Consider the following 15,258-nt stretch of genomic DNA (forward strand, 5'->3'; position numbering starts at 1 on the left):
GCCTCCCCAGTGCTGGTGCCGTGTCGTATCATTTCGATAAAGCCCCTGTACCGAACAAACGCCGTAAGAGGTGTTCGTGCTACTCGGTGAATAGCGCGCATTGCGCTTGTTTCCCTCTTATAAAACGTCTATGTACGAGTGAATGCGTGAAACCGAGTGATTCAGTTAAGAACCACTTCAATTGGTCGATAGGCCCTAGGTCGTTCTGATTTGAAGACGACATTCGGCCAGCACTTAAGTCACGACGTTACAGCCACATACCATTACGACGACTGCCATTAAACCATTGTTGACAGTAGTAGTTTGTTCCACACGAAACAAACAAATAAAAAAAACAAAGAAAACGACGCAATGTCCATGTTATCAGGAGTTGGAGGCCCCAGCAGCACCAGCAATAACAACGGCGGTGGCGGTTTCGGCTCAGCCGAGTTCGAAGATGATCTCCTCGTGTTTGGTTACGCGTGCAAGGTGTATCGCGATGACGCCCGGGCGCTCCAGGCTGAGAAGGCACTCATCCCCTGGATGGGCGATGAGCTTATCACCATCGACCGGTTAGTATCACAGCCCTCGGCTAGAGGCCAGAGTCAAACTAAAAAACAAATCGAAACTTAAAAAAAACCAACCCACCAAGTTAACCCCTGTGTCTGCTCACTCTATCCCTTGATCCCAAGATATCGTTTTTCATACTACTGCTGCTTTGTCACGTCCGTAGCAGGTTTTCCCAGAGAAAGTGAAAGAAAGCAAGCTGAGCTCTTCTTCTACTACTACTGCTACCAGTTCTGCTTGCCTTCATTCTCGCCGACAAGATGCCACCACACTACCGCCTGTCTTCCGCGATCACTGCCGCTACGAATCCCAATTCGTACCCTGCTTTACGATGCAGGGCGATGGCGAACCGTCAGTTGCAGCTGCGGCGGCGGCAGCAGCGGTGTCTAGTGGGTGGTTTGAGGCGTCAAATCGGAAGTCCCAAGCGTTTCACGGGGACTGTTGGTTGTAGAGATGGCTGTCTCTCGCGCACGGAAGGATTATAGGCAAGCGCCACTCCTAAGAAATCGCCAAATTTTGAAACGCAATTTCATATCAGACTTAGAAAGAGCCAACTGCTATTTCTATGGTTGTTGTAACTGGACTGGTTGGTATCATCTGCGCGCTTGGTTTGTTGTTGCTCAATAAATTCTCTCCATTTACGGGCAGCGTTATGTGTATAAAATGTTGGTTTACCCTTCCCGAGTGGGTGAGCTATGTCGGTGGGTCTGCGTTAGTCCTACTGCATAGGTTCACGACATATGAGAGCAATAGACAACAAATACTTGTGTGCATATACAATAGGAACAAGAACGGGTTAGTCACGGGGATTCTACGGGCATTGAGACCCGGTGGTGACAGGTATCTACCAGTGGCTGTCGGTGGCTCTAGGTATCATGTGGATTTGGCAATTCGATGGAGTGCTTTTACAGCAGCCCCTGCGAACGCTATCGATCGTATGGAGATTTCGAACGCGGATGATCCGGACCTATGGATGCAAGTAAGATTTTAGTCCTAAATGGACTACTCACGTAAGATTTTCACGTATTTATTCGTATCATGATCTCATCTCGTAATCTTTCTATCAATGTCTTTGTTCGTAATGCAAAAGTATAACATGCCACTTTTAATTAGTAACCTTTCGTGCTTAGTTTTACACTTTATGTACTTCTATAGATTTACTGGTAATCTGAACAGTAAACATGTCGATCGTTTTTACGTTTCCAACATTTAGACAGGTTTTTATTAACTTGATGTGAGATAGTACATTTTCACTGCGTTATTTCAGCTGTTTTGTTTTCGAGCTGCTTATTAAAAGCTGAATGACTACACAGCAACAACCCTTGGATTTATGCAGATTTAAATTTGAAAAAAATAACTTATTACAGCTATTGCGTTAGTGTTTCACACTAAACGCTCGTAAGCTACTTGGGTGCATACAGTCTTTGAGAACCTAAAAGTGCCAAACAAAGTTCTAACAGAGAAACAAGCGTAGCTTGTAGCTTCAAAAAGATCACTTTCTCAGCATTCGGCGAGCCATTCTATATGGTAGTTCATTGCCTGTGTTAACATGGTAATTCGACTATTTAAGGTACGACGGTCGAGGTCACCTGAGTTCGCTCGAGGAGTTTGAGCCCCGTCAAGGCGTCTGGGAGGAGCACTTCGGCTCGCTTGATCCTGAGGAGGCCGCTGAGGAGCAAATGGCGGAGGAAGAACGCTGGCTTTCACTCAACGAGTATGAAGAGGAAACGAGAGGTGAGCAAAGAATCTTAGAGAAAGAAAACTATTCTTATGAAGCTCTGAGGTGTCCAAAATAGACTAGTTATTGGGATTCTAACATATTATTTTTTTCACGTTTATAGAAGAGATTCTAAAACGGGCAGCGGCTCCAGCCGAAAACTTTGCTGAAATCGGGTTCAACTATGATAATTACGATAGTCAGGACAGCGGCGATCGAAAGGATGACACTGTTGGCGTTGAAAATCGACCTGATGATTTTGTCGACCCAGATGACAAACCATACAAAGTGCCCAAAGGGCTTACGTTGCCAGTAACTGTACCGAGGGTAGGTAATTTAATGCTGTAATTTAATAAATCCAGTTTCTTTCCTGGTCTTTAAATTTAACTGTTTTTGCGGAGTAATTTGTAATGGCTGGTACACTAAAGTGGATAAAATTCATTCAATTTTTATGAAAGCCTATTTGAAGCTGATTGAGCGTGAATTTAGCCACGTGCTGTGTGCTTGTGTTGTAGCCCGAAACCCGCCGCGAACACACAATCATCGAAAAAACTGCACAGTTCATTGCCCGTCAAGGTGGACAGCTTGAAGTGGTGATTCGAGTAAAGCAAAAGAACAATGCCCAGTTTGCTTTTCTTGATATAGAACACCCTCTCAACCTATATTATCGCTACCTCGTACAACAAATTAAGAGTGGAGCCTATAGGCCTGCAGTGCAGGATGATAATGGTAAGTCAAATCTCTATATAGCAGATTTGCTAGTATTCGTTGCTAAGTAGTATTCGTTTTCATGACATATTTTGGATGACGGTATTTGCGCATGTCATACTACGAACTTGTTTCATCAGATATCTTAATGCCTTTTTCATTATTTGGTAAAGTATTGGTAAAGAGTATCGCGGAACTTTTTTCATTTAGTCGTGAATCTTGCTCATAAAACTGCAAAAGAGTTAACTGTTTTCGAGCAATATTTCTCTTAAATTAGTAAGTAATATTAATGCGTCTCAGTTACAAAAATAGTTTTACAAAGTTAGTTTACAATGTCTTACTCTGATTCAATGCGGTGTATTAAATCCAGTAAACATAGTAGTTTCCCCCCAAATTAACCTCAAAATCTCGATTAACCCACTTAACGATGTGTCGATATTATCATTTTAGAATCAGGCAGTGACTCCGATTCCGATTTTGACGGCGGTTACCTTCATCCGTCATTGTTCGCCTCGAAAGGCAGCTCTTCCAAGTCTTCGGGACCACCTGAGGCTCTAAAAAACATTTTCAAGGCGCAAGCGTCTAAAACGAAAGGTACTTGCGCCTACTCACAGTTAATTGACAAAATTCGGCCCAGCATTGAGCTGGATCAGGAAGCGAGCAATGGACCCACAGCAGTTGAGAACGTTGGCAGTGTAGAGAGTGCCAGCAATGGAGATTCAAATGGAACCCCTGCGCGAGAAGAGCTTGCTGACACAGAGATTGTTTCTGGAACTGGTATTGCAGAAGACACCACTCCTCAGGGTGATTCTGCCGGGGCAGACTCAGTAGTTGTTGGCTTCGAGGCGCTTGTTGCCGTGATGCCTCCGCCACCTGACGTACAACCAATCGTAGATAAAATGGCGGAGTATGTAGCAAAAAATGGGCTCGACTTTGAGGAATCTATTAGAGCTAAAGGTATGCATTAGTGGTGTTTAATCACTGCATGGTTAATTATACAAAGATAGAAAGCACGTAATTAGTCATCAGATAATAAAGCAAATGATTAGCTATAGAAATGTTAATATTTATATGGATACTGAGAAATTTAAAAAATGAGATGGTTCGTGTTATTTCGTAATTTTTAAAGGATAGTCAATTGTTTTTGGAATAGATTGAAGAACACTGTTGGAGTCGATAGTAAACTGTTTTTCAATTAATAAGCTCTTTGTTAAGATTTTCGATAAATATACTCGTTACATTAGATGTGTCTGAAATGCTCGAATTTAAGAAATGATAAGATTTGATAATTTTATTTATAATCGTATTTATCAATTTGCAGGCGATCCAAAGTTCAGCTTCGTCGATCTCGGAAATGAATTCTATGAGTATTATCAATTTAAGGTCAAAGAATTCAGTCTGACTTTGAATGAAAGTACTGGTAAAGCTAGTGCAAAAAGCGATCAAGAGACGACAGCGCTGCCGGTCTCAACCGACAAACCTGTAAAGGTGAGCAAATCTCCGAATGCCCTTGAAAGAATCGCTCTTGAGAACTCCCTACATACGTCACCGGAGCGAACGCCAAAGGAACGGCGGGTGGAAAAGAAAAAGATGAAGATCAGCCTGAAGTGTCAGGAAAACGGCGGCGACAAAAAGAAGGAACAGACAAGCTCTGGTGTGTCAACAGCGCCATCTAACGGAGAAACAACTAGCATGATTGGTCCCTTATTGCCCTCGCTATATGACGACGAGGACGTTGAGGTTCGGGAAGACATTCTTGAAGAACTATCGAAAGCCGAAAAGAGGGCTTTATTAACTGCTGTAGTAAATAATACCAATCGAAAAACAGAAAACATCGCGGACGATAAAAAAGGCGATACAGGGGACATGTCGAAAGAGAGGCGACAAAGCGAAAGCGTTGAAAAAAGGAAAAATACCGATAAGGACAAGTCGAGAGATAAAAGTCATCATAAAGGAGAACGAAGTCGAAATGATGAAAAATACCAGAGAAGCAGCCGGGAACGACAGCGTGAGAGGGGTGATAAAAGTCGGGAGAAGGACAAAAGGCGTTGTATCGATGAAGTATCGCCCGATGCACACAATACGGACACTAGCAATTTAAGTCGAATGAAAAATGGTGGGAGTGGATCCAGCCGATCGGAAAGGGGTGACGGAGACGATGAACTAAAAAGAAAGCAATTAGAAAGAAAGAAAAAGCTAGCTGCGTTCTTGACGATGGTAAAAGAGAAGGATGGCGCAGGTTACAGCGACAAGAAAGAGGATATGGTACAGACTGACCTAAAAGCGAAAATTCGACATCTTAAACGAGCTATGGCAGATTCTGATGAAGAGCCAGCTTTAGGTGAAGCTGACTCACGGAGACCGCCTGACGAGCGGGTGGTCAAAGTACCTGTTATTAAGGTTTCAAAAGAGAAGGAAGAGCCACGACATGCAAAAATGAATTTAAAGAAACTTCGAAAAGAAACCCTGGAAGAAGGAGAACTCGTAGAAAATAGAACCTATGATAGGTAAGTTAAATTCATAATATCAGGCTTAGTTTATTAGAAAATAAAGATCGTCCGACTATTATCTCTGCACCGGTAAGGGGAAAAGCTAGTTGATGCTGCGATCCTTAGTTCTACTGTTCATTGACAGTTTTCATTGAAACTTACGTAACCGAATAAAATAGGAAATTTGTTTCCATAGTGGTGATGACTCCTATGAGCGACGTCGCCGAAGATCGCGTGACAGAAAACGTAGAATATCGTCATCATCGAAAAGTCGATCATCTTCCTCCGACCGCGAGTACAGTCGAAGCCGAAGGCGACACCATAAACATCACAAAAGTAAGAGGAATTTATGGTCAAACAAGCCGGAATCGATCATCGCGCGTACAAGTCGAATATGTGCTGACCTTAAAAAATTATTCGATCTTAATTTTGTGATGGCTCCTTTTCAGGAGAACATTTCGGTTTTTCGGTTATTTCGTTCCACTTCTGATATACCCACGGAATTCCATCGTTTGATTTCGCCTCTTATTCGAAATAAACCTGATGTCATTGATGATCAAAACAAAAAAAACAAATGACTTTTATATTTCGGAATAGGAGACCAGTAACAATTTGCACATAAGTATTAAGGTCAAGTCAAAATTCTGCTAAATCCATTGTGAGAAATGTTTGTTTCGTGGATGTTGATTTACTCTAGTGTATCAGCATTGACAGGTCATATGAAAAAAAACAAGACGACCAATTTTCATATTACGTTGACTGAATTTCAGGTAAATCATCGCGGAGGAATCGCGACTAAAAACCAAAACACGCATCATATAAACCTGGGAACACATTGACCAACACTTATACAAGCAATGTCCAGAAGCGCATCGTATTGTATATATGCATACATAATTTATTGAGAAACACTGTGTATGATGGCAGTGATATTGTTGTAAATGTTATGTAATAAAGAATACTTTATTAAAACAGAAGTGAATTCGACTTGTTTTAGTAATCATAAACTAAACAGGAGCATTAAGTGTGGAAAATTCGTTATAACATTGACAAAAGATACTGTCAGTTATAAAGCCTGTTAATTGAGATAAATCATAACACTATATCAAACGCAAATATACCTTTCAGCATATGACGTTGTTTTAAAAAACAAATTCGGTTGTTGTCCGTTGAAATACATTATTTAGTCATAGAGCTTTCCCACAATAGATACAATTTAATTTACAATTAATTGCGAACTGCAGAGCGGGACTATGTTTTTTTCACATGCTTATAAATACTTAACTTTATTTACATCAAATATTGATAAATCAAGGAAATGTGCAAGCTTTATGCTGGCACACAGGTCTTCGTATAAATGGTGATAAATGCAAAATCATTTGTCATGTTGTACACGGGTATGCGACCCTACAAATTTTATGGTAAATCTGAGATCACAACTCCTCCTTCGTGATATCAGTGCCAGTTTGGCCTGTCCTGATGGCATCACTGCCTTGATCGAACTTTCCTTCGAGGAGGGCAGAGTCTTCCGTATCTGAGAAGTAATTTTCTTCTCCTGTATAATGAGTTGGGTAAACAATAAGGGGATAGGCCGAGGCAGCACGGAGAGTTCTTGGTGCGAAAGCGTTTTTCCAATCAGATCGCGGGTGCCTAAAGGTCGGCTAGATTTAACAATTAATTTTACTTTGCCTTGCGGCTACAACCACTTCTTAGATAGCTGAATGTCTAGCATTTCCAGTGAACCCTGTGTTAATCGTACGTTTGGGATTAAACGTTTGATAAAAGAATACAAAAATATCAAATCAAAACAAACCAATAAGTACTTCTGTTACTAGTAAGTGCTCAGAGTTAAAACACACATTAAATAAGAGTACTTCTTGTCATGTATGTAACTTCGTAATCCATTTTTGGCCTGAAAACCTAAATATAAATACGCATAACGCTATAATGTTGACCTCCATAATGAGTTATAGTCATTTAGGTATATATTTATTAGTCAAATCTAGCAATAAATATGCTACAAACCTGTCAAACATGATCGGTATATATTCATCGACTGGGACTATCTTTGAGAGCGGTTCACCATCGATCAATTTTTGAGCACCTCTTCGATTAATGTAGTAACTGAGGGTCCAGTATGAATAATCAACTTGAACAAGTTGATCGGTACCCGTTAGGTACGGCTCGCTGGCGTTTGCTAACCGCTTTCGACCTAGATAGACCAGTTCTAGATGCCCTTGATCACGAATCGCCTTTACAGTTTCCATCACCCTAATATTGAAATTTGCAGTTAGGGTCAGGTTAACGTATATAAACAAATATAACCGGTCTATGAGTTAGCGCTTCCTATTTAGCTCAAGGTTTCAAGTACCTCCGTAAGTTATAGCTCATTACCTTTTCCGGAAGTAAGGTACGAAGTGAATATCGTCTTCGAAGATAATTGCTTCCCTGTAACCTTGTTTTAGGATGTCCTGCCAAATATTATAATGGCTCAGGAAGCAACCGACCTCGCCGAGTGTGAGATTGCGATCCCGGTACGGATCTCGATATTCAGGTAACTGGCGAATGCCAAGAGATTCTTTCATTTTAGCGCTGATCTTCATCCCATCGACAGCAGGCATATAGTTATATCTAACCCCTAGCTCCGTAAAGCAATATCTGATAACACAGTTCATACAAATTATGTTAGTATGTATATACTTTTAACAAGTTCCTAATGTTCCCTACGAACAATTCTTTAAAACTAAATGCAGGGCATAGTCATACTGGAAATAACAATGCTGTTCTCAAGGCTAAAGGGGTGATTTTTTTACCATGGTTTCTATCGTTCTCTGTCATACATAATCTTTCAATAATAGTCATACTTCGTTATCATACCATGGTGCCCTATAATTCTTAAAGTGGCTCTGCAGTATGACAATACACTTCAAATTCTCAAAATGCTGTACAAATATTTATCAAAATAATGCGACCTTGACTGATACAATACGTGATAGTACATATATCAAACATCAGCTAAAGTAGTATTATCTCAAACGGAGCCAATTACGAGCTCAAGAATCTAGGAGACTAGAAGAACCAACTAGAAGAAATCTAGTCAATATTTAAGTGCGATAATAATTTAGATTAACCTTTTTAGTGCATATATTATAGATTACTTACTTCATTCGATCATGTCGGTCGCGCCTTCTTTGGAGGTTAATAAGATAAACTTGATCAACTCCAAGTGAGTCCTTCACCGGTTTTCGTGTTAGTCGACGGAGAACGTCTGACTCTGGCAAAGGTTGGTCCTTATGTGTCACATCGACCTATAGGACGCTCACAGCATAATTATCATGTTGGAATATTAAAAATGATCGGATTGAAAAAAAAAAAAGAGCTAAATTCATTCAGACTTTTACATCTGATGCGTGCTCTACAGAATCCCTTTAGATACTGGAACAAATCCAAATGTCAAAAGATATAGTCAGCTGTTGTAATGACTACTGTTGTAATGTAACTCGTTTAACTTCGTATATTTTTTGTAATTACTTTAGTGTAGTAGTGGATTAAATTTACCTTTAGGTTAACTAGTTCCTGCTGTTCCATACTGACTGTACCCGTTGAGGCAAGCATCCAGCCATGGATCTAAAAATGGTAAAAATGCCAATCATATGAATTTGCAGATATAGGATCAATTATATAAGAATTCACGTTAAGGTTAGAAATGCTATGCATTTGAGCAGTTTGGAGAGAGGTATGCCCTTCATAAACAAAACGGAAAAATTATTTGTAATCGGTATTCGTTTAAAGGAGAGCTTCTCACTTTTCTGTTTGTAATGAATTGGTCGATTTTTGCTTTTTGAGCTGAGCGAGCGAACACTATGATATCATCAAGAGGCAAGCTTTTCTCTTGAGCTGGATCAAGGATTTCCCGACGGAAGGTTAGCCAGTCGCTGTTTCTTCCTCTCAGATCGACCAATACGGCTGAATGGACCAAAGCTGCCGGATGGATACCTATTAGCTCACGTTCGACTATTTTCATGTAGTTCTTCGAACGAACATAATACCTGTAACAGCCAGCAAGTATTCATTACTGTAATTTAATCGCAATGACTTCTATCATTTACGTGCTTATCATGGAGGGTTCTTTATTAACAGCAGTATAGAACAATACAGTACGAAGTTTTACACTTTTCAGTTCTACCATAGGTTGCCCATATCCATATTGCATAGTAGTAATCTTTGTTTTTGCGTATAAAGAGGATAGACGTAAGCTCAGACTAAGCAAACCAAGTGATTATACCTTTGGTTCTATAATTATGTTTTCATTTTTCTTAATTCAAAGCGGTAGAATTGAAAGAGATCACTGTGATAACGTAAGTTGTGGGCGCATTTTCTAGTAAGTCTGGATGTGCGTTTAGCTCTTTCCGTTTTTGAAATCTTTACATCATTTTTTTAATAGAAACAGAAAAACAGATAATTAAAAAGGTTTTGAATTATTGTATAATCATTTTTATAAAATGTATCGTAAACTGGAAATGGGAGAGATCATTTTTGATTCACATTTTTGAATGTGTAAAACGTGAAGCATTGTCAAGGATTTTGAAATTTTACTTTGAATCTAACCATTATTACTGCATGGCAGCATGAAATGTAAATAATGAACAAAACATGAGACCTTTTTTAACACAAAAAATAGAACTTGAAGTTTGAGAAATGACTAACATTTTAATGTTCAGTGCTATTTAAAGTATTAGGGTATTTGATTAAGGAAAAAATGAATTATTGAACGCAGTGGAAGTAACAGAGTAGTCAAATAGTGGCAAAAATAAAACAAAAATAGCGAAGAAAATTCTAAAAAAATACAGACTAATATACTACTAGATATACTATATAAACTAATATAATTTCTTCTAAATCTATTTGCCTTAAATCTTGTGACTATCTGGTGATAGAACCGATAGAAATTCAGGACCATAATGCCTGGAATTTCTAACTGTCATCATAATAGGGGATTGTGTACCACTAGTTCAAAAACACGGAAAAGGTTAAATGGTAGACTGTCGGGCTTAATCAGGTTAAAAAAAATTACTAACTAATTCCATCATTTTAGTCGAGAATCGTAAATTTCACAGGGGTAGAATGGCGGGCAAGCACTTTTAGCAGATTTAGAGAAAGTAGGAACACTCCAAACCATAGTGATCAAATATAATGCCTATCGACTTCTCGTTAGAGAAACAAAATCGATTAATCGAAAGCCTAGTCAAGACGGAAGCGAGCATTAAAAAAAACAAAAAAAAAGATGTCCAAGTCAAAAGAATATTATATCTTAGTGTACCCTCACTAATTCTTTGGTTTCGGGGAATTTATATGACTAAAAGAAACATGAAGTAATAAGCCACCCTCAAAGGCAACCTAGAGGAAGCGATAAAGTAAAATATAGGCATAAAATACAATACACCATGCCGACGGTCAGTGAAAACTGACGGTACGGACCTTTAACACCATAACTGCAGAAGCCGGAACCGCTTCCTTAAAAACTGTCGTTGCAGAAAGAAGTAGAGGCTACTGTAGGACAGCGAATGATGGATAAAAGGGACATTATTTATAAAAGAGACGGGACTGAGATGACATAATTACTTAGTGGTAACGATGAAAAATCGGTGTTGTATGCAAGAATAAAGTACTCTTATCTGTGTGATGTAGCGGAAGCCATAGCGCTAAAATAGTGTAACAAATACGGTTAACTTTAAATTGAAGGTGAATCGAATGATACGAATTTCATACCTCTTTCAAAGAAGCAAATAAGATTAGTATTAAGATGTCAAAAACGATAATAGCTGAAACAATTTTAGCATAACCTGCAGATGCGGAATTCTTTGTCTTATACTTTTTTTAGGTGAACGCTACAATTTTCGAAATAAATTGAAATTCCTGACAAAGGAATTACTCTGTATCCTATTATGAGCATCTTGAATCCACTTGGTAGTAGGTGCCCGTTGGCTAAAATAATAGGATGGCTATCGACAAACTAATACAAAAAAGCGGAAATATGTTTGTAACTGGATTACTTGTCTTTGAAGTTCATTAGATTGTTTGTTTTGCATGTACGTGCCGTTGCGCACCCTAGTTTATCCATTTCACCCCAGAAGTTACTATATAATGACATCGATTGCAGAAGTGGAGCAATCACAGTTCGGTTTTCAGCCATCAGATCCTGAAGGAGGTTTTCATTCGTGATGAAGGCGTCTGTATCCAGAAACCAGACGAATGGTATCTTTTGCTCCCTGGCGTAAGATAATGCATCTTCTTTGTGTCGAATCAGCGTCTTGTATCGCGATACTGGCCAGTTGTGCTTCGTAGGGTTGTCCTCATATTCCTGGCACAGTTCAAAATAAATATTAGAGTTTTATCGAATGATCATACCTTTAAGGAAATTTTAAGCGCTAAATCCGATTACGTTACTGTACCCGATTATATTGCTGTATCGTGCAAAATTGCCACCGTATCATTATATATGCCTATTTATATGCCTAGACAATGTACTCCTATTTCACCACGGAGTTCAGGCCTATGGGCGGCAAGGCAGATTGCATCTTTCGTATTGTTTGTAATAAGCAATATGAATCTTATCTAATACACTGCGTCGATGTTGTTACGAATTAGACAGACATTCAGCCAACCTGAGGAAGCATCCGAATGTCTACGGACGCGCTATGATAAAACCTGGCGTTTTTTTCTAGCCAAACATCAAGCAGATGCGGGGTATCATCTCGGTTATGATCTGAGCGAATCCACAAACCTTAAATATGAAACACAACATAATCAACACTCGATAACATATCCCAGTTGAACTGAAGGCACATGCGAAGTATCCAATTTTGTAGAAGCAGAGAGGCGTGTATGCGTTTACCATGAACGTTAACAATGTGATACGTTCTTAAAACGTATTTAAAGCATGTTCAGTGTTAAACAAAAAATACAAATGCTCATATATAATTGAGTTTCCGACGGGCGGAACTGTTTTACCGCATCACAGTCAAATGGCGTTACCGATATTTTTCTTGGGATAGCTTAGCCGTTCGAAGCCTCCAAAAAATGTGGAAATAAGATGTTCCTCATTAGAAGCAAGAATCACAACAAGCACATCTGGACGTTCTGGTTTTGAAATGTAACTCTCTCTAGTCGTCTCCGAAACAACTAATGGCAACAAACATGTCAGAATCACCAATAGCTGGCACATCTTGCCTGCAATATGGAGACACACGAACATAACAACGGTAAATCTCGCATATACAACGTGACCTTACAAGAAGGGATAGCCTTATATGTTTAGGACAATAGCAGTTCTCTATATGTGACCTCACAGACCTACACACATGCTTCATAGGGATGGAACTAAATTATTGAATACCATTCTGTATTACAGAACGCTACACAAATGCATGTTCTATTGTGCAGATTGTAAAAATGACGGATGATTTTCTTTTACCTGTTATTTTAGTTGAGAATGCAGATCCAGAAGGCAACCAGTAACTAATCAATGGAAGCTCCATCTAGGAACATAGCGATAGCATGTACATGCGGAAACGTTCAACGTTCCAGCCATAAGGCTTCCGATACGTGGCAGGTACCACGCCAAAGTCGGCGGCATAGCCCTTCGCTATGGCACTGCGCCCCCATCGAAGAGTCCATCACTTCTCCAGCGTTGATACAGACAGACATCTATGCCGAACTCTTGATGTCATTGGTCTCTGCAAGCGTGGTAACAGAACGGATTCTTGGTGTTGACATTTATGGAAATGCACTCACATACAGACACAGTCACTGCGCTTCCAAAGTATGCAGAGATTTTTCCTGGGAAGCCTCTAGCGAGAGGCACCCAACTGCCAGCACGAAGCCGCAGTCAAGATAGAAGATTCCAGCTAGTCATGACACACCATGACCGAACGGACTCTGTCTAATGTATTACAAAATAGGTGGCCCCTGTGAAACACGCAGAGGAGAAAATAAGGGTGAAATTACGCGCGTTTGTTACATTCGTAAATGGGTTACAGTAGGTTTTTTTCATATCTAGTAGTAGGATTAGGTTAGTCTTATATAGCTTACTTGCAGGTTAGAGTAAACTTAAGCTAGTTAGACCGTGCCGGCTTAATAAGACGATACTCGAAACAGCGTATAGCGTGGCAGTACTTACGAATATTCAAAATAAGTATTTTCATTTTCAATTTAAAGGTCTGGTATGTTTGTTATGAAATATTATTCTGGGTTCGATGGCCAACTATCGCTAGACTATCCGTAAATCTATAGTTTCTTTTTGTATGTAGCCCGAAACAAATCCATTAGATTTTCATAATGCTCTAAACGAAACTCAAGCAGTGAGGCTGTTATCGCGCTCTACAATACAGAACAAAGAAGTAAAACTATCGAAGGTAATCGTTGATACCTTGCGTCAGCTGAATGTCTGTAATTCACTTAAATAATAACGGGTTTCCGTATGGGTTACGACACCAATCTGAATAAATTAGATCTCACCACATAACCATATCCACCTTTTTCACCGTGAAATAAAGTTTAGTATAATATTCATTTTTTAATGTTTTGGACTCCTTGCTTGGCCTGGTTAAGTTGATTTTGGAAAGAACAAACACAGCCATCGTAGTTCGAAACATCTCATTGAAGAGTGCTAATTGTTAGATCACGCCGAGAGAGGCAGTACAGCTCAGAGTGGACGGCTGCGATAGATGATCAGTCCATTTCTCGGAGAACCACAGAATCGACACTGAGCTCTCGGATCATCAATCCCAGACATAGTTACGCGGCGGCGGCGGGCTCGCGCGAGAAACTCAGCCTATTTTCAATAGTTTTCAAAAAGGTATTCACAGTACTGTTTAAGTTTTCCAGGCATCATGATTATAAATAACATCTTTAGTTAAAATTTTTATCTTTCAACTTTGCGACGAAAAAATGTAAGGTGAAAACCTTCGTTGAATACATTGACTTCTACAATTTTCTGAGCACCTGTTTATACTATCAACTAATTTATTGTGACTAAAAGGGTCATCTATGAACTAATAAGAAAAACTAGGCCAGAATAATATTGATTACTTTGACTAGCATCGCGTCACAGCAGCAATTGAAATCTTGAAGAAAATATATAAACAATTAATTTATATAAAATCAATATATCCCGTCAACGTTTGCACGTACGAGGGTGTTGCGAGAACACTGTGTGTGTAAAGTTTTAGGTACACTCGACTACACCGCCCAGCCATTAACACTAGCTCAGTCCTAACTGCTTTTTTTTTTAAGTAAACAAAGAAAGTGGTTACTTTTATCATTATATGTCTAAATGCACGACGTGGCTTGCCGAGCTTTGCTAGCTTCGTTTAAAAAATACAGAATTGATATACAGAAATTGTACCAAAGTGCTTCAAGTGGTTTTGCAATACATATTCGTTTAATTTTTTTGCATTGATTTTTGTAAATGTATGAAGTTAAATCTCTGCAAAATTACCTTTGCTAAGTTTAACCTAATGTTAACCGGGACCAGATTTACCGAACCAACAATTATCATAGTTAAAATAGTAAAAACCTCAATTTTTGCCAGAGAGCTACGCAGGTGTGTTACGTAAAAACCAAGTGCACTGACTATAATGGAAAACGAATGCAAAATTAATCATTGCGTTGAACTAAACTAGCGTTAAAATACATATTTCACGGAATAGCCCAATTTAAAACGTCAGAGAATTACCACACAGTCACTCAGCTGAGCTCTCGTAACAGTGCTGGGCGATACGTTATCACGCTTGAATA

General features: G+C 39.3%; 2 protein-coding genes across 9 annotated transcripts; one reads left to right on the top strand and one right to left on the bottom strand.

Annotated features, from left to right (window-relative positions):
• Positions 1-6: 6 nt before the first annotated feature.
• su(w[a]) (suppressor of white-apricot) lies at positions 7-6,442 on the top strand. 4 transcript variants are annotated; one of them, XM_086971585.1, is made up of 9 exons: positions 17-551; positions 2,117-2,280; positions 2,388-2,590; positions 2,779-2,992; positions 3,422-3,565; positions 3,758-3,928; positions 4,293-5,478; positions 5,657-5,796; positions 6,231-6,442. In XM_086971585.1, the coding sequence occupies exons 1-9, from the start codon at positions 352-354 to the stop codon at positions 6,257-6,259; spliced, it is 2,451 nt and encodes an 816-aa protein (XP_086827711.1). In that variant the 5' UTR covers positions 17-351; the 3' UTR covers positions 6,260-6,442. The 4 variants fall into 4 exon arrangements, with proteins under 4 accessions (XP_022702947.1, XP_086827711.1, XP_086827710.1 ...); XM_086971584.1 differs by adding an exon at positions 1,458-1,525 and having other exon boundaries at positions 447-551; positions 3,422-3,928; XM_022847212.2 differs by having other exon boundaries at positions 7-551; positions 3,422-3,928.
• LOC111268323 (glycosyltransferase 25 family member) lies at positions 5,803-14,197 on the bottom strand. Of its 5 annotated transcripts, none has more exons than XM_022847260.2 (11): positions 13,889-14,197; positions 12,935-13,428; positions 12,496-12,690; positions 12,126-12,244; positions 11,514-11,821; positions 9,266-9,509; positions 9,019-9,087; positions 8,623-8,768; positions 7,855-8,118; positions 7,486-7,731; positions 5,803-6,000 (listed from the first exon to the last, which is right to left on the bottom strand). In XM_022847260.2, exons 2-11 carry the CDS (start codon positions 12,996-12,998, stop codon positions 5,931-5,933), a joined length of 1,725 nt encoding a protein of 574 aa, XP_022702995.1. In that variant the 5' UTR covers positions 12,999-13,428; positions 13,889-14,197; the 3' UTR covers positions 5,803-5,930. The 5 variants fall into 5 exon arrangements, with proteins under 5 accessions (XP_022702995.1, XP_022702968.1, XP_022702977.1 ...); XM_022847233.2 differs by lacking the exon at positions 5,803-6,000 and adding an exon at positions 6,713-7,121 and having other exon boundaries at positions 13,889-14,195; XM_022847242.2 differs by lacking the exon at positions 5,803-6,000 and adding an exon at positions 6,713-7,121 and having other exon boundaries at positions 11,568-11,821; positions 13,889-14,194.
• Positions 14,198-15,258: the final 1,061 nt, after the last annotated feature.

The sequence above is a fragment of the Varroa jacobsoni genome, unplaced genomic scaffold, assembly GCF_002532875.2.
Source record: "Varroa jacobsoni isolate VJ856 unplaced genomic scaffold, vjacob_1.0 scaffold_134, whole genome shotgun sequence".
Taxonomy (NCBI): domain Eukaryota; kingdom Metazoa; phylum Arthropoda; class Arachnida; order Mesostigmata; family Varroidae; genus Varroa; species Varroa jacobsoni.

Bases quoted from the DNA above. Each gene is read 5' to 3' on its own strand.
- LOC111268323 (XM_022847233.2), bottom strand. From the start codon at position 12,998: ATGGAGCTTCCATTGATTAGTTACTGGTTGCCTTCTGGATCTGCATTC. The intron at 12,245-12,495 runs GTAACGCCATTT...TTCATATTTAAG, and splicing joins CTATCCCAAGAAAAATATCG to GTTTGTGGATTCGCTCAGAT. The intron at 9,088-9,265 runs GTGAGAAGCTCT...TACCATTTTTAG, and splicing joins AATTCATTACAAACAGAAAA to ATCCATGGCTGGATGCTTGC.